The following is a 21,864-nucleotide window of genomic DNA, read 5'->3' on the forward strand; positions in this document are numbered from 1 at the left end:
GATTTCCACATTTTGACTTCCAAACTAACCCATGGAAAGCCATATGGGAGGCCCATTTCGAATGATAAAAGAACCAAAATTGCGATCTTTACAATGGAAAAATTTTACACAATATTTATCCCACAGGGTCAGTTTATTCAAATATGGAACAGCAACAAACAATAAGTGTGCTGTCTGTGATGCTGTTGACTATATAGAACACTTCTTTTTGAATGTATAAATGAAAAACCTTTATGGTCAGAAGTTGAAAACTATTTCCTTTTTGAATATGGATATACACTGTCATTAACCACACAAGATGTAATCTTAGGATTCCACCTTTCCAATGTAAAATAATTTCAATACATTAATGAACTACTGGGGAAAAGCACAATTTGTAAGTTTAAGTACGGAACGAATCCAATGGACATCGTAACATTGTTCAAATCCGAATGCTTATTAAGAAAATATGAATGATTGTATGTCCATATCACAGCGCACATAATTGACAGTTACTGCTTGTACTTTTATATTTTTGTACAGAATAACAATAAAGTTTTATTTAAAAAAACTTAATTAAAACCCCCTCAGACCATACATAGTGAATAGTGAACTTATCAGTTGTTAAGTAAACCCTTTTCCTGTGACTCCCAACATTGTATTCATTACTTAATTGTCTGCTTTCATTCATTTGTTTCACCTATTATATTCAGATAAGGAGGAGATCACACATGGACGATATTGGTCACTCTTTCTCACCCCTTTACTTTCTAAACTATTTTGTTTCCAAAGTGCAGATTGTGTTTTTAACTTGAGCAAAATACAACAAAATACTATCGCTGGCCTAGATTACAACTGCGTGGTAAGTGTTTGGATTTTAGAAAGGTTTCGTAGATCAGAAAAGGTTAGATAATTCAGATAACGCCATAATGTTACCATGTGTGTGTCACAGCTCATCACGTGATCCCGTGTTCTCTCCAATAGGCCCGTGTGCAGGTTCTATCAAACGCGTAACTAGTTTCAGCGTTTCAATGTCCAACCCTCGCAGCTCTTCTTCAGTTAAGTACCCTTTCTGATCCTTGTCCATGAGGGAAAAGACTTTTCTAACATATTCCATGTCCTCTTCTCCTAACTGCTCGTCTTCTTCTTCATCCAGCAGGTTGTACGCGTAAATGATCGAGAGAACCTCAGGCGTAAACTTGTCGAGTTCTTCGTCTTCCATTTCGTTCAGAAGGATGTTCCTCATCGTCTCCACGTTTATGTACCCCATGTCGATGACCTTGTCTCCCTTCTTGTACGTCCACTGTAGCCTGACGTCACTCAGTGCCGTGTATTTGTCGATGTCTCTTGTGGCGCAGTCTGAGTCGTTAAACTCACGGAAGGGGTCCCACATGATGGTGGCGGCCACGCTGCGCCCGTACGACCTGACTTGGTGGAAATAACGCGACGAAATGAAGATACAGTCTCCGGGTTGGAGGGTGGCCCAGGTCCAGGGAACTTCTGACACTTCTGGATTTTTCACGAGGTCGACTTTATCCACATTCATGTGAGTGAAACCAGATCCGGATTTCTTGTTGTCCGCCAAGTCCAGCTTATCTCCGTACTTGTTGGGGATCATGATGAAGTCTTTCCGCCCAGAGATCAGACAGTGGAGGTTGTGGTCGGCGTCATAGTGTAGAACCGACCTCGTCCCACCGGACGATAACCACAGGTTCGACTCTAGGATGCTATCCTTAAAGTTCCCACAGAGTAGCGAGCGAGGCACCTGCATTTCGGCTCTCATGGGGTCGGGCAGCAAAGACACCACGTACCATTGCTTGTCGTGGTAGTTGTCTAGGAACTCGCTCAGGGGCATCCTCAGGCGGACAGGATTCATACGATCTTCGATCTTCTTCTCGACCAGGACGTCCAAGTCTCCATACTTCTCCCTGATGTACTCATCACTCTGCCAGTTGGTGACGGCAGGGGCCTTGGCGATCGCTTGTCTGTACACAAGAGGTACGTAGGGGTCCCTTGCGTGCTGCTCCCAGAACTCTGTCGGAGCCAACGGCTGTGTGTACTCCTTGACGGGCCCTTCTGGTTCTCTCTGGTAGCCCAGCGGTAACAAATGGCCGACTAGGAGGCCAGAGTCGCTCGGTTGGAGGGTGGGGGGAAACGGGACGTCATCGTCTCCCACGTCCTTAGCAAAAATAGCGTCCACGCACAACACGGAAATGAACGTCCAAAACAGCACGGCCTTGATCGGGGACATCTCGGCAGCACAAGTTAGCAGGTGGTCTGATTATAGACGTCTCGGTGATTCGTTTTCAGACGCACACTCGCAGAGCTGTGACCAGTTTGGTGTGATCAGTTTTTCCGGGTCTTGTTCAGATCCTGTAGGCTCCCATATTGGCGTTTTTATCGTAGTTTTCCTCTGTTTGCGCGGTTCTCTATCGTCCTGGTTTACCGACCGATTCCACTCACCTATGTATCAGTCCGAACGTGTAAAAACAACTGAAGTACGGGATATATACTTACAGACAGCCGCCTGGTCAGATCGCTTTACCGTTGCAGATTGGTGACGATGTTGTCTGACACAGTAGCGAGAAAAGAAGTCTGTGCAGTAATGTTGCAGCACCTGTTCGACAGGTCGACCTCACCTGTTCGACAGGTCGACCTCACCTGTTCGACAGGTCGACCTCACCTGTGCGTACCCATCATTCCTACTTCCGGTATCAGGTGAAAATGCTACCAAAAGAATTGTCTTGAGGTAGCAGAATGCAGTATTTCGCCTATTCTAAAAGGGGTCAGGCGGAGGTCGACGGAACTGCAACCGACTCACCTCGACAGTCAGCTTATTTATACGCCGACTGAACAAACCTTACTTTGAGATTTCATTCATAATTTCACGAAATTATCTTCCTGCTTCATTTTATCATTCATACGATTTTAACGCCAACTTATTATACTACCATAGAGCCATGTTCAGGCCTCGCTAGCTTGCACGTAAACACAGTACTAGTAGTATGAAGCGTTTAGTATTTTCGTTGCACCACTTTTTACCGCGACATCATAGACTCTGGGTGTCGCAGGGTATCAGGTGGCAAACTATCTTAGGGTCATCCGGAGCCAGAAATAATCGACAGGTCTTCAAATTAAGTCGAGATATAGGGAGAACAGACCGAGATCGGTGACACACCACATCGAAGTTATCTTGAAGGTAAACAGTCGCCAATGCCGTATTTGTGGCCGTTAGAAGCAAAGACATCGGCGGATTTGACGTCTTTTAGTGTGATTGGGTGTCCAGAACAACGTAACATACTCTGGAACCGATATTATATGCCAACGTTATTACATCACTCTGCTTCCGCTAGAATATCGACTACCGTTTTCTCTGAAACATTGAAATCAGAAAATGCAATTATTGGAGGCGGTCTATCCAGTCAAGTCTTTGTAGTGATCTGTGAGAAAAGTGAAGGAAAAGAAAGTCCTTTTCGTAAGTAGGGAACACTTTAAAGAACCCTTTTATGGGATTAACGAAAAACAAAGCCCCTTGGAGTCAAACATCTTGAGATACGTATCTACAACTGAATAAATAGAACACACTTACAGTGACAGGTGGCAAATATGTATTGCGTTTAATTGATAGCTTGTCGTTTGCACTGCACGAAAAGGCTTCAGATCCTGACAGATACCAATTTTCTTCTTTTTTGGGGGGGGGGGGGGGGCTTAACGTATCCAAACTTCGAACAGTGATCCGGAAGCTAAGGTCAAGCAGAATACGGAAATATAGATTTTTGACAGATACGGGGCCATACGCTGCACGGAGATTGATAAATCGCAAGACTCTGATAAGCGAGAGTCGGTCTTTCTTTCTTTCTCCGTCATGAGTATCTTTTGTTCTGTTGTTGTTCGGTGAAACTTGACACCAGTTGCAAGCACCATTAAGGAGGTTATCTTGGAGCTATCTAGGTCATACAAGTCCGTCCTTCTGGACACCTGCGAGCACGGAAAACTTAACTTAAGTGGGATCAGCTGTCGTTTGGTGACATCCTTCTCCTGCAAACGTGGGAAGCAGCCTCGATGAAAGCGTTCAATCGAGGGAATTGCTGTTTATCTAAAGTATCTTTGATAAGACAGTGTTTATTATGGTACGTAGTTCAACACGCCTGCGAATCAGAAAATATAAGCCAAAATCAGGTTCTGCTACGTGCTTTTTTAGGCTTATACAAAATGTACTGTGTTTCTTTTTCAATTGTGCGATAAAAAGAAAGAAAAAGAAGAAGAAGAAAGTTACCACCAGTAAACAGTGTATCTCCCTAAATTCAAAGCCCAAGTCAGAAGCCTTCTATATATAGGCTAAGAAAGAAAGCGTCCTTCTGTCTAGGAGCCTGTTCCTAGGTTAAGTAAGAACCCGGATGTAAGTTTTACTTCGCTTCACAGACGAGAGACAAGGGTTTGACACTGCCTGTCTTCCGTATTCCACAAAAATTAACTTACGGAACCGTTTGAGGGGACAACGAATGGCTCAAAGTACGCTGAAAAAAGTGTGCGTATGTTTGGGATTCGCCTTGGTCGGTGTGACGCTGTACGTCATGGTGTCAGATTCAACACTTAGCGCCGAAGGAGTGTCGCGGTGGAAGAAACAGCTGACAAAAGAAGACATCCCTGTTACCTGGATCAACGAGACAGCGAGGTGAGTTCCTTTTTGTTTTACTGACTTGCTGCGAAAATTTCACGATTTCTCGATAAATCAAGACTGTCCAAGAGGACCTCTTAGTTAATTAGGAGACCGATAATATCTGGTCTTTGTGGACAGGTGGTCACTACATGGACAGGATTCGTATTGCTTATGTCAATGGGGAAAAGTATCTAAGAGACCACCAAAAAAAGAGTAGCATTGGCCAGGTGGTCCTTATGTAGAGCTGTTAGTTAGTAGAGGTTTGATTGTATATAATTGACCAGGTGGTCCTTATGTAGAGGTTGCAACTTGTACATGGTTTGGCTGTAGCTTAAAATGGCTTTATAGGGGCAATGATGTCCATAACATATCCGAAGAACTGTTTCAACAACATAAGAATTTCCCACCGACGTGTTTTTTCCTGGGTGCGTCCACCTAGCCTCCATAGCAGGGCCTAATAGTTACGGGCTGGTGGTCTATAGTACGAGAAGAAGTCATCAGCAATACGTGTATTATAAGCCCCTATTGAGGCCCAAAGAGCCTGCTATGGAGGCTAGCGCCAACCTGCCTTGTGTACTGTCTGAGCCAAGTCGGCCTTACTCTGATCTTAATCTAAGGAATGTGTTGACAAAAACTCTACCTCCGTTTCACACCAGACTGCTTGACCGAGGCCCCTGCGTCTGCGAAGAAAAGTCGCTTTCTTTCACCAAGGCCATGGCTAAAGACGAGAAGGAAGACCTAAAGAAGCGAAGGAAGAAAGAACTGGAGAAATTTCGTGACAGGTAATTAGCTTACCGTACGGGGCACCTCGGTTGGAGTTGCACTTGTCTTTCGGAAGGGACGTAAAATGGTGTCCGAGAAGCAACCCTTTCCTTTTCATAATCCCATGCTACGGAAACAGTAAGGAAACTTGTTGACCTATGTGCAACTAGGCGCTACAAGGCAAACAACGTTGTAACATTTGAATAAAACACTGGGTTTGTCGTCTGAGTAAATATTTCTAGGTTGTTGGCAGCCAAATATTTGGTAAAAACGTATCAACAACAAATCTCAACGATGCTACTGTAAATTTAAATACTTTGGCGATGGTTTTATTTCGCGGTAAGCTAGAAGGAAAATGCAATTTTGGCGGTGCTTTAAGTTCGCGGTTGAAACAATTTTTAACCGCACAGTAGAAACACTTATCCGCGGTGTCATGGATTCACGGTGAAAAGGTCACCGCAAAAGCCGCGAAAACAAAACTACGGCGACAGTTTCACGATTAATCTGTAAAAATACCCTCTACTAACAGAGTATCGAGGATGTCTGACCCCCTGTTGCTGGTAAGGGGACACTGTCCACTGAGTTATCCCTCCATGGGGCTACAGGTCGTACCGGGAGAAGCTATTGGCATTCCGGGTAAGTTTTACATTCTGAATAATGACAGAACAAGAACATCCAAAAGTTTCCTTTAAGATAATGAGAGGTTGGAAGCATGGCGTAGAAATTGTAGTCTTTTGGGGTCAATTTGAGAAGAATAAAAATACACCTTTTTTTACACAACCAAGAGGTTTATTCCACCGACGTTTCGGTGACCATCTGTCACCTTCTTCAAGGAAATTATGACTGGTTCACATAGCAATGCAGCACAGGTGCCGATGCTTATACATGATCATGAGATGCATTTCCAAACGCAAAGTATTTACATATGTACAATAACAGGGGATGACATCACTATGCGGTCCCAAACGTACAACACATATACATATAAGTGTAACACATATACAGCTATCAATAAAAAAAGAGTCTTGCAATGCAAATAAAGAGAAATTTCAATTATCTTTTGATCGTGCATACTATTAGCCATTGATTAACAATATAAACGTTTCACAAAATCTTTTACAGGACTTTCAGTCGATGACACCGGTTTAAGAGAACAATATAAGGTAAGAGTTTCCCTTCCATGGCCCGTATTCCACAACACTGTAATCGCACTTCTACCTCGCTCGCTGCGACCTGAACATGATTTATCTAACCATTGATTCCATAATTGGAATATCATGTAAGTGTAAAAGGATGATTAAAATGACAACAATACACAAAAACGTAAAAAATAATTTATATCTATGAAATTTGTTTAGCAATTTGTAAAATTTTACGTCGCAGCCTGGGCGCAGTGAGGTCGCCGTCCTTGTGGAATGGGGGATGTAAGAAATATATCCTAGACTAGAATATAGATATTATGTGTAAGTCTAGTATTGTATACTTGTCAAGATCACATAGATACAACCACCATTGCAATATAGAACAAGACGAATTGTTTTCGTAGGTGGAATTTTCGGCAGAGTTCGGAGTTCTCGATATCGCGGCGGAAGTTGCCGACGTTGACACGAGCGGACGAAATACCAGGTCGTTAAAGATCGTGAGCTCGTCTCTGGTTCATCTAAACCGGCAACTGGACTTTCTAGTCTACATCAACACAGAACCTGAACTAGGAAAACTCGATTTGGGTAAATTTTCTTTTTTTTATCTATAGATCTACATTCATCGAGTAATCTTTCTTACCAAAAATCTGTGGTCCTAAGTACACATTGTGCGCAGCTTTTAATCGATACAAAAGCAAGAGCCCAAATGCAAAAGACGGTACTTATAAGCCAAGTATCGATACATCACTGTCTAAATCGATAGTGAAAACGGAACAACGAAAACGTTCTCACACAAAAGTGGTAGGATTAACCAAGCTTTCATAAGATTCCAAGATAAGATTAACTATGCATTGCTATTTGAGGAAGAAAATATGTTGATTTGGCATAAACCCTATAGATTACATTATATATCAATTCATAACTATTGTAAGCAAAAGATTTAGGAAAAAATTAAAACGAAGTTTGTTTTTTTTATCCCACAAAAAGTCAACTTCCGGTACTTGGACCATGACGTCACCATCCCGATTAGGATCAACTTCCGGCCTGTTCCGCTCCTGTATGACCCCGGATCCGGTAAGGCTGGAAGTGGGCGTTCCCTGCCTGGTTGCTATGGCAACCTTGTTCATTATTTTACATATTTCCTAAGTAGGCCCTAGGGTCTGTCAGTCGATAGCACGGTCTAAATTTGGTCGCATTGTGTATGAATGAATGAATAAATGAACTTTATTGCTCAACAATCGTACATGGTACAATATATGGCATAAAATCAACAATACTACAAGGCTATTCTACAATTCTAACTACAAAATATTATCGATACAGTATTTGGGTTACAATATGGTCATGTATGGGCAGTTCTGTCTCATTTTTGGAATGATTTATAGAAAACAAGACCTATGTATATGGATAAAGGAGTTGGATAGAAAAATACATAGAAAATGTCGCTTTGTGTACCAGATAGGGTGAAGTTCTTTCTCAGTAGTAATAGTCGGATAGCATTGTTTCACCAAGACACCCCCCTCCCCACGTGACCTGGGCAGGTCGATAGACTTTGACCTTGTTTCCCCGGCAACCGCCTTGCAGACGACAATATCGATCGAAAGGTGACGATCGTCACCAAGACCTTCCTGAGGTACTTCTCCGTCCGGAATCTGATCCGGAGTATCCGGAAGTTCTACCCGACCATCCGGATTGTCATCGCAGACGACAGCCGTCCGGTCGAGAATCTCCAGGGAGACAACGTGGACCATTACGTCATGCCTTTCGGTGTGGTAAGACTATAAGCTGACTATATTCTACAAGTACATGGTCAGTGACAAAGAACGAAAATTAGACTCTGAGATTAACTAAATCGCAATTTCTCAGTCCCTTTTTATGACAACAGCTTCTAGAAGGTCATACATGATTTACATGTGTAAATTACACGTATATCAAAGGATCGGGTGGTATCTTAGTACTGCTAAAGATCTGAAAAATGACACGTTAAAGATTTATATCGAATTATAGTCCATTTGCTGTCATATTTAAGCACACTATGGCGTATGTTCTACTGCATCTGAAAAACTCAATCTTGTGCTTAAACACTGTAATATATCATACAATATTCGACGGTGTAATATACTAAGAAACATACGGTCCTTGCGGAATGCATACGATGCACTACTAAGAAAAGTAATATTCTTACGGAATTATTATGTTATATGTTTCCCTCAAGGATCGTATGGATTCCGAAAGGATCGTATGTTTCTTATTAGTGGATCGCGTATGCATTCCATTAGCATCGTATGTTCTTTATAGTAGTGGATCGTATCCAGCGCCACGAAAAACAAAGATGGCGGGGCTGAGGGAAACAAAAACACGCTGCCTTATACAAAACCACGCTACCTTATATGGAAACGTGAATAAGTATGTCACTGTCCCGCGGCCCGTCAATCACAGTGATTGACAGCGCTTCCGGGCACAGTTTCGGATAGTTGGCCTGTATCCCGTTCCGTGCCTGGACACGATAACCCCTAGCCTGTACATTAGCAGAGAAAAAAAAGGTTGTGCACCAAAGAAAATTACTTTGCATTTTCTTCCTTCCCACAGGGCTGGTTTGCTGGGCGGAACCTGGCGGTGTCACAAGTGAAAACTCCCTACATGCTTTGGGTGGATGACGACTTTCTGTTCATACCGGAAACCAAGCTGGAAAAATTCGTCGATGTTCTAGACAATGCTGACATCGACATAGTAAGTTGATCGGGAAACAAAATTATATCAGGCGTTTTTTGCCTTTCTTTTTGAAACCAATGTAATGGTTGATATCAGATAACATTGATAATGGGAATTGAACTTCGGTAACTCATTCCTTCCATGATCATTAAAAATATGACTATATCTTTCATAGAAAAAAAAAAAAACCTGAATAATTGTTAGGCATTGAACAGCAGAAATTACTGACCATTACAGAAACTGTTTATGGACATCGAATCATAGATTCTTTTCACCATGTGCATGTAGCTAGAATCTTACGATTGCATGCATGTATTGCATGTACATCTTGCTAGATGTCGCTGCAGACCAGGGTCCTTGATGATTGCTTTGTCTTAAGGTGTCTGGCTTGGTGGGACGGGACCGCATCAGCCTAAAGAAACTGAACATCCTGGAGGGAGACGAGGAAGGCGACTGTCTCGTCCAGACCATTGGAACATACGGGACATTGAAAGACTTCCCAGAATGCCATAGGGTTTTCCGGGTCACTAACTTCTTCCTGGGTCGCACTGACAAGGTCAGAGAGGTCGGGTTCGACCCGGCGTACTCACGATTCGCTCATACCGGTGAGAATGTCTCGTTTTCCGTAAACCACCATGTTGTTAAAGGCCTCCTGTTTAGTCAAAACTTTGCCCTAGCTAGCTCATGCTAGAGCTGTAGCATATTCAGACGTAGTGGTTTATATCCCCATGATGTATACGATCGTTCACGGTTCTAATTACGCATGCGCAAGGTCAAAGGTACAGGCCCCTGACTTGTAAACTGTTCTCGTCTCGACTATTGTCTCGATGTCCATAATAAGGTCCAGAACGCTCAGCTAGTACGTACATAATTGGTCCAGTACCATAGAATGACATCTTGATGTGCTATCGATAACTTGTAGGTATGATGTACTATGGTGGGACGACATGGTTCCAGCTAAGGGCTCTTTATGCAAATTCATCCAAATTAAGCTAACATGGTCTAAATTGAAAGTCTTTTCTAAAGCCTTTTTCCTACTCTATTCTTGTTTTTCTTGTTACCAGAATTTTTCTACGAGGGGCTAGGAAAGTTGCGGTCGGCAGCTTGCAGCTTCGCAAAAATCGGCCACAACCAGAAGAGCAATGACCAATACGTCAAATTTCGCCAACCTGGGAGAGAATACATGAAATTCTTGAACAAATATGAGTATTTCAAATACAATGTCAAATGTTGGAACAAAGACGACGTATGAAGTATTTCCTACTAGTGCTGTGTACCTAAACGTAACATCAGGTACAGGTACCGGTACAGAGGTTTACCTGAACAATTTGAAAAATTAACATTGTGTTTTACTAAACTTCAATAATGACAGAAACATAAATAAACTGTTTACAACTTGTCAGTATCTTTATTCAAAGAACATAACTAGGTTTCCTACAGCCAAACTCCCTTGGTCTTGCTATCAAAACTCCCAGCCTGCCTGAATGATCTGTTGCATATTAGTTACGCTGTTCTAAGATGTCACTTTTGTCACGTTTGGTGTTGCATGAGATCAGGAGATTAGTCACAAAATAAGCACTTACTTGGTGTAAATTCATATCGTTACAGTACCGGTGTTCTATTAGATTTGGTCCGGGCGTGAGAATCGGTCCGGGTACCATATTTGGTGCGATGACACAGGAAGTGGGCGTGGTCTAAAAACTACGAAGGCCTACACATACAATGTTTTGTTTACATTGGAGTAAGACCCCCAAATCTCCATGAAATTTGTTTTTATATGTGGTGTTTTTTTTTATTTGCCCAGCTATTTGTTGTTGCTGCTGCTTGTTGTGATTTATGTGCCATAGGTTGCTTGGGGAATTCTTATCCCAGATTCGAACCCAACAGGTGGCCGTGCCAGCTGTCATAGTATGCCTACAATGGACCTGTAGATTTTTCTCATTACTTATGCAAATTCAGTCCCAATTTGCATAATTTGCAGTTCAGTTTGTACATATCTGTCCAACCTACCTGCGTATAAAATAACTGAAAATCTGTCGTTCCTTTCTTCAGTTATTCTCCTTGAAAGATTTTTACAAATACACCATTGCAGTTCCAGTGACACATACCAGGGGGCCCCAGATCGACCTTGACCTTTCTCCTCCCAACACCTACCCACATACCAACTATAATTACAATCCATCTACGCGTTCTATAGTTATGCTGACTTTAAGCATCCGGTGACACACATGCAAACGATTTTCCTCCTTACTTATGCAAATTAAGTCTCATTTGCATAATTTGCAATTAAGTGTGTACATCTCTGTCCAACCTACCAGTGTACCAAATAACATGACAATCTGTCGTTCCTTTCTTCAGTTATTCTCCTTAGAAGATTTTTACAAATACGCCATTGCAGTTCCGAAGACACATACCAGGAGGCCCAAATTCGACCTTGACCTTCCTCCTCCCAACACCTACCCGCATACTAAATATCATTACAATCCATGTACATGTTCTACAGTTATGCTGAATTTAGGCATCCGGTGACACAAACATACACACAAACACCGAACGCACGCAAAACAGTATCTCCATGAAAAAGCCTTTTTTCATGGAGACAAAAATACGGCAGCGAAAGCTCTGTCTCTGTCTCTGTCTCTCTCTCTCTCTCTCTCTCTCTCTCTCTCTCTCTCTCTCTCTCTCTCTCTCTCTCTCTCTCTCTCTCTCTCTCTCTCTTTCTCCTTCGCCCGTCCCCCTCCAGAACAGTTACGTAGAATACATGGTTGACAATTTTGTCTTGACACCTTTTTCTCACGGCACCAGTTACTTATGAAACATGGATGTTATCCCGACTCGTTGGTATTTCAACAGTCGAAACTGGTAGGCTCTACCATCCTCAGCGGGTTTGGCCAAAATAGAGTCAATTGTATGAAGGGAGTCGGCTACGGAGATAGGGTCCAATATTAACTGCGACTGCGAATGTTACCCTCCATGGCCAAAGTCCCCCGGCAAATGGTCTCCCTATACCCGGCGCAGTTAGTCTGGTAGAGACTAACAGGTAAGTATGACGTCTTGCAACGAGCATCAACTAGTCTCCGAATCAGACATGTCGCTGTTCAAACCACTCTTTCTAAAAACATCCCGCGTTATATCATTTGTGCCACTATATCATGTTAAGCCCAGGTTAAGCCCAGGTTACACATAGCCGAACATGACTCCCGAACACCAGCCGAACATGTACACTAGCCGAATACTAGCCGGCCGTGCCGAACACAAGCCGAACACCAGCCGACCCATTCCAGACCCTCCGTTCAGAGCCCAATGTTTTGAAATTTTCAAATAGCCAGCCGACTCAGCCGAACGCCAGCCGACTCAGCCGAACACCAGCCGACCTAGCTCCTGAATCATTCCCGAATCACTCAAACCATGGTCGGGGGAAAGTCGGGAGGCCCTGTTCGACTATGTGTAACCTGGGCTTTACACATAGCCGAACATGGCCTCCCGACTCTCCCCGACCATGGCTAGAGTGATTCGGGAGTAATTCGGGAGCTATGTCGGCTGGCGTTCGGCTGAGTCGGCTGGCGTTCGGCTGAGTCGGCTGGCTTTTTGAAAATTTCAAAACATTCGGCTCTGGAATCGGTTGGCTGGTGTTCGGCTGGTATTCGGAACAGCCGGCTAGTATTCGGCTAGTGTTCGGCTGGTGTTCGGGAGTAAGTCAGCAGTAAAATTTAAATCTTAACCACGCTATAACCACTGCTGACTTACGCCAAACTAGTTTCCAACCTAGCCATGACTCACCCCTCGGCCGTAGATGAATCTCGGCTAACTCATTCCCAACTAAAGTGACTACTACCAGAACGTGGGCGAATCAGCCCCGACCTCCACACGACCAAAAACAGAGAAGAAAGCTAATAGCCTTATCTAAGCTAACCTTGATCCAAATTCGATGTCTTGGTGATGTTAACAGCATAGAGGAGTGGATTATTTTGATTGAAACTGAAAATGAACCCTCTTTTGAAAGTCGCTGAATGTGTCAATTTCAATTCGTGAGAGGGTTAGCAACTGGTTGGGAATTAGTCAGGAGAGATTCGGCTAGAGATCGGGATGGTTGGGAGTAGGTTAGGAAGCATTCGTGGTTTGGTTGGGGGTAAACCGTGTATTGATTATGAGATGGTTGGAACATGTTCGGCGCATGTTCGGGGCAGATTCGGCGCATGTTCGGCGCCAAAGATAGGTTTGGCCTAATTCTGGTCAGACTGCTCTCGAACTACCACCGACCAGAGTCGGCTAGCGTTCGGGAGCCATGTTCAGCTATGCGTAACCCGGGCTTAACGTTACGATTTCCGAATGATGTCTATTATGTGCCTCGAAAACAGCAGCGCGAATATAGCATGCCTTTGTATAGATATTGCATAACCGGTTACCGCACGAGTGAATGCACTCGTTCGACGCCTGTTTTTGAGGCTAACAGTGCTGCTTTGTTTGTACCTCAAGTCTCGCACATGTTTTAAAAGACCTGGAATTGTGTAAAATTATAGTAAGATTAAAGTTCTGCCTACCTTAAAAGGTAAAGAATAGAAACAATTATGCAGAGTTTTCCTTTTTTTCGAGATAAATTAGACATGTCTTTTTCTAAAAGAGTTATTCCTACACCTATACAAATATTCACACTGTGATTCTTGGATTTAAGAGAGGCACACATTTTCCCACGTTGGCGCCAGAGAACCTCGCTCTCCCTACCTTTCCGACATACGTCTGTCACGCACATATCACGCACTAGGTGGGAAAATGTTCAAATATAGATACCTCTAGACCAATCAGAGTTAGCCAAGTCATCTATCTGCCTGTATGGCAGGTAAGATATCACCGTTTTCCCGCCGCTGGAAGATCATTCTGCGAGCAGAGACGACCGTCATCGGACAGAGACAACTTGGTCAACTTTTCAGAGGTCTATCTACTAGACAGAGTGGTAAATAGCAATGGGTCAAGAAAACAGCAAGGTGAAATATTAGCTATCATCTAACGTTACCAACCTGACGAAACTGCTCACGAACTATATTGTAACAAAATGCTATAGACATGTTTCTATGATATAACGACTAAATTGCTATCATTAACTAGAATGAATCAAAATGCGATCGTCTAATGTTATTCAATACGTCCATTAACCATATCGAGACATTATAAAACCAAAATGGGTTGAATTTCTCTCTGACGACGTAACGAACGGACATATAGACCACAACTCTCGTAGCAAGTTTTTATCTCCATGAAAAAAGGCTTTTTCATGAGATACTGTTTTGCTTGCGTTTGGTGTCTGTGTGTATGTTTGTGTCACCGGACGCTTAAAGTCGCCATAACTGTAGAACCTGTACATGGATTGAATTGATTTTTGGTATGTGGGTGGGTGTCAGGTGGAGGAAGGTCAAGGTCGATTTTGGGCTTCCTGGCATGTGTGACTGGAACTGCAATGGCGTATTTGTTAAAATCTTAAATGTAGAAGAACTGAAGAGTGGATGGACAGATCGTCATGTTCTTTGGTACACAGGTAGGTTAGACCAAGTTGTACACACTTAAGTGCAAACTATGCAAATGAGACCGAATTTGCATAAGTTAGGAGGTAAATCGTTTGCATGTGTGTCGTCGGATGCTTAAAGTCAGCATAACTGTAGAACGTGTAGATGGATTGTAATGATATTTGGTATGTGGGTATGCGCTGGGAGGAGAATGGTCAAGGTCGATTTGGGGCCCCCTGGTTTGTGTCCCTGGAACTGCAATGGCCTATTTGTAAAAATGTTTTAAAGGGGAATAACTGAAGAAAGGAACAACAGATTTTCATGTTATTTGGTACACAGGTAGGTTGGACAGAGATGTACACACTGAAGTGCAAATCACGCAAAGTTAGTGTCTTTGCGTGTGTGTGCGCGTGTGTGTATGTTTGTGTCACCGTGTTTGTATGTATGTGTCACCGGACGCTTAAAATCAGCATAACTGAAGAACGCGTGGATGGATTGAAATGATATTTGGTATGTGGGTAGGTGTGGGGAGGAGAAAGGTCAAGGTCGATTTTGGGCCCTCTGGTATGTGTCACTGGAACTGCAATGGCGTATTTGTCAAAATCTTCAAAGGAGAATAACTGAAGAAAGGAGCGACAGATTTTCATGTTATTTACTTGGCAGGTAGCTTAGAGAGGGATGTATACAATAAAGTGCAAATTATGCAAATTGGACTTAATTTGCCTAAGTAATGGGAAAAGCTATATTTGCAGTGTTGGCCATTGTGGCACTTCTAACAGCTGTTAGTGTTGATAGCGAAAGTGGGTCAATGTGGAACCTGAGCCCCCGACAGCTGCAGGTGGCCGGGGGTCATACCATTGAGCGATATAGAATGGGGGGAACTGGTTTAATACAAAAAAAAGTTTCATGGAGATTTTGGGTCCTAAGACTCTTGTTTTTTCTTTAGTACACTGTGATTATGTGTAGTGTGATCTGTTGTTGTTCAGTATACACATAGTGTACAAGTTTGCATAAACATTAGGACACCGACTGTAATTTTGTCAGAACAGATCTAGAACAACAATACTTTTCATGTTTTTAGACTCTGATAGCCCATGTGGACGCAAACGTCTGATAGAATGTCGAACTGAACCGTGCAGATACTACTGAGATAATATAGATAAAAAGATATTTATCTGATGTTGATATAGGAGGTTTTGCCCCACTGTGTCCTTAAAAAGACATTGTAGTAAAACGTTTTCGTTGGCAAAGCCCTAACTTGCTTTAAAGAATGAGAAAGACGTTTATTGTACATTTATGCTTAAAAAGCTAAGTACATGTCATGGTGATAAGCAAAGCAATACATACATTGGTGATAATACAACGTAATAGAAGGTAATATCTTATTACGTCTAATAGATAACTTAAAATAATCTACATGAATCGTAAAATGTTTGTTGTTTCATACACCTGATTTAGTTTGTACTGTTTTACAGTGGTTCAGTAAAGCAGCTGCTGCAGCTGTAGGCATGGTGACCGTGAAAGCTGCCCCCATGGGAGCCAAGACCTGCACCTATACCTCACCTGATGACACCAGGTACACATGTTCTCTTTATTCCTTATCTTAAAAGCCGTCTTTAAATGTCCAAATCAATGTTTAAAAAAATTATTACTATGTGTAACATATGGGCCCCATTGTCTTAATCCCATGTGAATATTTCTCTTGTGAAGGTGCACGGGGCATATTGAACACTTAACCCTCATACACCCGAACCTATTTTTGCGACTGAAATGTCTGAACGGGGTCAAAAATGACCCCAAAATGTTTTGTTCAGTAAAATCTCCCTTTTCCCTTTTTTTCGCTGATTGTTATCTGTACATTGCTTCATCAGTGTAAGAGGAATGTTTTGGCATATCTAAGTTTGAAAAATTCCCGTTCATTATCATAATTTATGCAAAAAGGTTAGAAGGACCACGTCTTGAGCTATTCCTATTTAGACCAGCAGGGGATTTTTGAAGCTCACGCCAAATTTCATATTGCATAACTAATGAACAGCTTACGCGAGAGCCACCAAACTTGGTGACTTTTCATATGAAATTAGCAGATTTGGTAGAATATGCCTTTCAAAAACCTGTTGCCATGGCAACACCAAAAACGATGAACTTACTTTGTAAATTTGAAGTTTTTGTCAGGGACATTTTATGATCATAAAATGTCCCTGACAAAAACTTCAAATTTACAAAGTAAGTTCATCGTTTTTGGTGTTGCCATGGCAACAGGTTTTTGAAAGGCATATTCTACCAAATCTGCTAATTTCAGTTGAAACAGTGTCGTTTTGAGGCTTTGTTAGTACGACAAATGTATTTTCTTACATTTTATCATCTTATGTAATCTAATGTAACTTTTATGATTTAGATTTAATATTTTATGCTGATATTTGATGACGTCATCGGTCAAAATCCAAGATGGCGGATAGAATAACATGAAATCACGTCAAAATGACGTCATATTACGTCATTATGACTTAAAATTTGTTCTGGTCATATTAATTCACATGTGCATCATCCTCTGAAAATTTGGTGGCCAAACAATAAGTAGTTTAGGAGTTACAGAGGGTAGGTTTCAAAAACAGCACATTATATTTGCTGGGGTCAAAAATGACCCCAGAGGACTCAACGCAGACTTTCTTATGTAATGTCAACAGTATTGTGCCGATCTCCCTAGAAAATTAGGGTAGATTAGAAAACATGTGTACTGACAAAGTCACGGGAGGGATTTATCTTTAGATCAAACATGTTCAAGTAGCACGTCAAAATCCACGCCTGGGGTAAAAAATGACCCCATTCGGGTGTATGAAGGTTAATTTGATCTATCCCATATAAAATCACTTTGTCGAGCTGTTCAGTGATTTCAGTCCCCCAGCCTATGTTTCATGTGTAACAGGAAATTTACGTAACGGAAAATTGGCGTTAAAGTCCCTCTTCAACAACCTTAGCTTTGCACTTGATGGCTGTACATGAATTGCATATTTTCTAAAATTGATATCGTTTTGAGTTAGTCGTTCAGGCAGCATTCTTCATAAACTTATATTTCTATTAATGATGTTTAGAGCTCTACCAGTACGTGTACCCCATGTGTTGAGTCGACTACTGACCTTTTTCCCACGCCGTCCTTTGTAGCATCGACAAAGGCTACAAGGTGTACCTGGGAAACTGCGCCGCTTGTCACTAGTCGGCTTTATCAGTACGTACTTGTTCTGTTTTCTTTTTTGTTGTTATTACGTAACCATAGCTGATTTACGAAATTTGTTTCTTCGTCCTTTTATGGGGGCTAAAATGATTCGTCCATTATTTACAGTATATTCCAAAGTTAACCTCCTGGGAGCCTCAAAATACTCATCAATAAGAGATACATGTACATGTACATACATAGGACCATATATTAATCTTTGCGGTTCCCACATCGCCAGGAGAAATCGACTTCCAGACAATGTGTTACTGCTAGTTTGATCTTAATAGCGTTCTCATGAAAAAAATGTAAAGGTCATAAATGTGACACATCAGACCTTATTTTTCTCAACTTTTATTTGAGTCTAAATTTTTTGAAGAATTTCTTTACTATATCAGTTAATTAACTAAAATATTCGTATATTTTAGCGGCGGTCTAGTCTGATCCTGTTAACTTCAGACGGGCATCGGATGACGTCATTTCCGGAAAAAGGAATTCGAAATGACGTCACCTACACGTAGTTTAGAGAATGTGGCGTGCCTCTAATAGCTTATCACATTTACATATTTCCGTCTAACAACCGACATGTTGTTTCTGCACGATCGAACCCTTTATACATTGTAACTAATGCATACTTTAGACCCGTTTACATGCATACTTGAATATCTCTGTACTACATCCATGGATACAAGAAAATTATATAGCAATTTGATATTTAAAGTCGACAATGGTAAGAATAAGAAATTGTTCCAGTTTGTAGTAACGAAATTGACCCTGTTGAAGTTTGTTGATTCAGTTACAATATCATATTTCCGTCTCATCCGCTTGCTTTCGTGCAGTCCAAAACATCATGACACAGAAGCAAAAAAAAACAATGCAATGTGATCAAACGAGCTATAGCAAACAGTAAGGAAAACAAAATGGCGGCGTACATGTATTCCAGGGAGGCTAACGTCACAGTATAGTAGCTTAGCATTAAAAATGGAACAATGATATGTGATTGTGTATCGCTTTGTGCTGCATTAAAAACTCTTCAGAATTGTGTTCCAAACTCTGATTGTGCTTGTGTTATTTTTCGACGTATTATCTTGTCATAATATTATAGCTGAACATTTGTATTTTAGCATGAAAGTTCTGTGTTGGTATCTGTGTTGGTATAGTCCATGATAAAGTTTGATACTTAACATTAAAACGAGTAAGTTCAGTTCACCTCAAATTTTCAGTCGCTCTTACCTTTCAGTCGACCTTAGGAACACGTGACTCGAGTAATGAATCGAAACATGAATGATCATAAGAGGCAGGAGTCACATACACAGTAAATAGCATAACCATATAATAAGTACATTTACAAGAGAACAACATGTGAGTAGGGAGAAACCACATCAATACCAGGCCATGGAATCGTAATTTGATTTATGGCTATTAGTATCTTCCGCCCCCCATCCCTCATAAAAAATAAACATTCGCCCCTTTCCATCTATAAACACTTAGTAAAGATGCACAAGAAGCCAGTAGCAAGCCTTATTATAACTAAGTAACAATTTGATGAAAATCAATCTGAGGTTTTGTGAGCTCTAATCCTAAAACGACGAGAAAGCTAAACAAAAGCAAAGTCAAACAGAATTTCAGGCAATCAAAAGTGATTTAAATATATTCAGATATGTAAATGTATATCGTCGTATGGAGGGACCCAACCTTACAACAAGAGTCTTAGGACCCAAAATCTCAATAAAACCAGTTCCCTCCATTCTATATCGCTCAATGGTATGACCCACACCTGTTGGGGGTTGACCAACTTTCGCTACTACAAGTAACAGATGGCAATAGCTTCTACAAGTAACAGATGGCAATGCAATGGACAACACTGCAAACGTAGATTTTCCTCATTACTTATGCAAATTAAGTCCAAGTTGCATAATTTGCAATTCACTGTATGCATCTCTGTCTAAGGTACCTGCATAGTAAATAATATGAAAATCTGTCGTTCCTTTCTTCAGTTATTCTCCTTAAAATATTTTGACAAATACGCCGTTGCAATTCCAGTGACACATACCAGGGGGCCCAAAATCGACCTTGACCTTTCTCCTCCCGACACCTACCCACATATCAAATATCATTACAATCCATCTACACGTTCTACAGTTATGCTGACTTTACGCATCCGGTGACACAAACATACACACACAGTGACACAAAAATACACACACGCAAACACACACGCAAACACATCGTTAAAAAAAACACTTCTAAAAAATGTATTATGGCAACGTTAAGACTGAAGCACATGTGTCCGAGTTAATAAGACTGATTGTAATAACCCAACTCACTCAATTCGGAAGAGTGTGAGGGGGGACCATTTTCCACGGGCGGACCAAATGTCATAGAAGGTCGTGAGACTCTGTCAGCCTTGATGAAAATCGCGGTTTCCTTACTCAAACCACTTCTCAAACAAATTTCATCGCAACGTTACGACTCAAGTAGATATGTCCGAGTTAATAAGACTGATTGGAATAACCTAACTCACTCTGTTTGGAAGAGTGTGAGGGGGACCATTTTCCACGGGCGAACCAAATGTCATAGAAGGTGGTGAGAATCGGTCCGCCCTACTGAAAATCGCGGTATCGTTAAACAAAACATTTCTCAAACATGTTTTATAGGAATGTTAAGACTCAAGTACAAGTGTCCAAGTTAGTTAGACTGATTGAAATAAACTTACTCACTCAATTTGGAAGAGTTTGAGGGGGGACCATTATCCACGGGCGGACAAAATGTGATAGAAGGTCGTGAGAATCTGTCCGCCCTACTGAAAATCGCGGTATCGTTCAAAAAACTACTTCTCAAACATGTTTTATCGCAATATTAAGACTCAAGTACATATGTCCGAGTTGATAAGACTGATTGTAATAACCCGGCCAAGTCACTCCATTTGGAAGAGTGTGAGGGGGGACCATTTTCCACGGGCGGACAAAATATCATAGAAGGTCGTGAGAATCTGTCCTCCCATTAAAAATCGCGGTATCGTTTAAAGAACCACTTCTCAGACATGTTTTTTTCGCAACGTTAAGACTCAAGTACATATGTCCGAGTTAATAAGACTTATTGGAATAACCTAACTCGAAAGTCGTCCCCCCCCCTCACACTCTTCCGAATGGAGTGACTAAGGTTATTAAAATCAGGCTTCTTAACTACTTGAATCTTAACGTTGTGAAAAAACATGTCTGAGAAGTGGTTTGAGTAAGGATACCATCATGATTTTCAGTAGCGCGGACCGATTCTCACGACCTTCTATCACATTTTGTCCGCCCGTGGAAAATGGTCCCCCCCTCACACTCTTCCAAATGAAGTGAATTGGGTTATTAAAATCAGTCTAATTAACTCGGACACATGCATTTGAGTCTTAACATTGCGATTAAACATGTTTGAGAAGTGTTTTGTTTAACGATACCGCGATTTTCAGTAAGGCGGACAGATTCTCACGACCTTCTATCACATTGGGTCCGTGGAAAGTGGTCCTCCCTCTTACTCTTCCAAATTGAGTGACTTAGGTCGTTCCAATCAGTCACCAATAACTCGGACACATGTACCTGAGTCTTAATATTGCGATAAAACATGTTTGAGAAGTGTTTTGAGGAACGATACCGCGTATAATATAATTCGTTGTCAGTGCTTTGTTACTGTAAGACAGTAAGGTAGGGCGATACATTAGTCTTCGTTGGTGTACTTTGTACTTGTGGGCCTTCGTAGTTTTTAGGCCACGCCCCGGACAGATTCTCACGCCGGACCATATTTCATAGAACATTTGTACTTCATGATCCGGTATTTTGGACCTGTACCTAATCATTTTTTACGGTACGGTACCGGTACGCAGCACTATTTCCTACTGTAAACATTTGCTTAATTCAA

At 41.6% G+C, this 21,864-nt stretch overlaps 4 protein-coding genes and 1 long non-coding RNA gene across 5 annotated transcripts in view; 3 read left to right on the forward strand and 2 right to left on the reverse strand.

Annotated features, from left to right (window-relative positions):
• LOC136441410 (zinc finger protein 436-like) overlaps positions 1-21,864 on the reverse strand; it is a 410,847-nt gene that overhangs the window by 185,417 nt on the left and 203,566 nt on the right. The gene's annotated exons all lie outside the window — the stretch shown is intronic.
• LOC136441994 (bifunctional peptidase and (3S)-lysyl hydroxylase Jmjd7-like) lies at positions 926-2,230 on the reverse strand. The gene has a single exon (XM_066438582.1). The coding sequence runs from the start codon at positions 2,228-2,230 to the stop codon at positions 926-928; it is 1,305 nt and encodes a 434-aa protein (XP_066294679.1).
• On the forward strand, positions 4,482-6,798 carry LOC136441995 (beta-1,4 N-acetylgalactosaminyltransferase 1-like). The gene is made up of 4 exons (XM_066438583.1): positions 4,482-4,654; positions 5,296-5,421; positions 5,931-6,037; positions 6,785-6,798. The coding sequence occupies exons 1-4, from the start codon at positions 4,482-4,484 to the stop codon at positions 6,796-6,798; spliced, it is 420 nt and encodes a 139-aa protein (XP_066294680.1).
• LOC136441420 (beta-1,4 N-acetylgalactosaminyltransferase 1-like) lies at positions 6,947-10,511 on the forward strand. Its single transcript, XM_066437703.1, has 6 exons — positions 6,947-7,128; positions 7,531-7,617; positions 8,128-8,315; positions 9,133-9,273; positions 9,635-9,860; positions 10,320-10,511. The coding sequence occupies exons 3-6, from the start codon at positions 8,301-8,303 to the stop codon at positions 10,505-10,507; spliced, it is 570 nt and encodes a 189-aa protein (XP_066293800.1). The 5' UTR covers positions 6,947-7,128; positions 7,531-7,617; positions 8,128-8,300; the 3' UTR covers positions 10,508-10,511.
• On the forward strand, positions 16,231-19,012 carry LOC136441432 (uncharacterized). The gene is made up of 3 exons (XR_010756884.1): positions 16,231-16,329; positions 17,913-17,976; positions 18,390-19,012. It is a non-coding gene; the product is annotated as an uncharacterized lncRNA (long non-coding RNA).

Source organism: Branchiostoma lanceolatum, chromosome 9, assembly GCF_035083965.1.
Source record: "Branchiostoma lanceolatum isolate klBraLanc5 chromosome 9, klBraLanc5.hap2, whole genome shotgun sequence".
NCBI lineage: Eukaryota > Metazoa > Chordata > Leptocardii > Amphioxiformes > Branchiostomatidae > Branchiostoma > Branchiostoma lanceolatum.

Coding starts and splice junctions, on each gene's coding strand:
- LOC136441420 (XM_066437703.1), top strand. Junction 9,274..9,634: donor ACAATGCTGACATCGACATA/GTAAGTTGATCG, acceptor CTTTGTCTTAAG/GTGTCTGGCTTGGTGGGACG. Junction 9,861..10,319: donor CTCACGATTCGCTCATACCG/GTGAGAATGTCT, acceptor TCTTGTTACCAG/AATTTTTCTACGAGGGGCTA.
- LOC136441995 (XM_066438583.1), top strand. CDS start 4,482: ATGGCTCAAAGTACGCTGAAAAAAGTGTGCGTATGTTTGGGATTCGCC. Junction 4,655..5,295: donor TGGATCAACGAGACAGCGAG/GTGAGTTCCTTT, acceptor GTTTCACACCAG/ACTGCTTGACCGAGGCCCCT. Junction 5,422..5,930: donor CTGGAGAAATTTCGTGACAG/GTAATTAGCTTA, acceptor CTCTACTAACAG/AGTATCGAGGATGTCTGACC.
- LOC136441994 (XM_066438582.1), bottom strand. CDS start 2,230: ATGTCCCCGATCAAGGCCGTGCTGTTTTGGACGTTCATTTCCGTGTTG.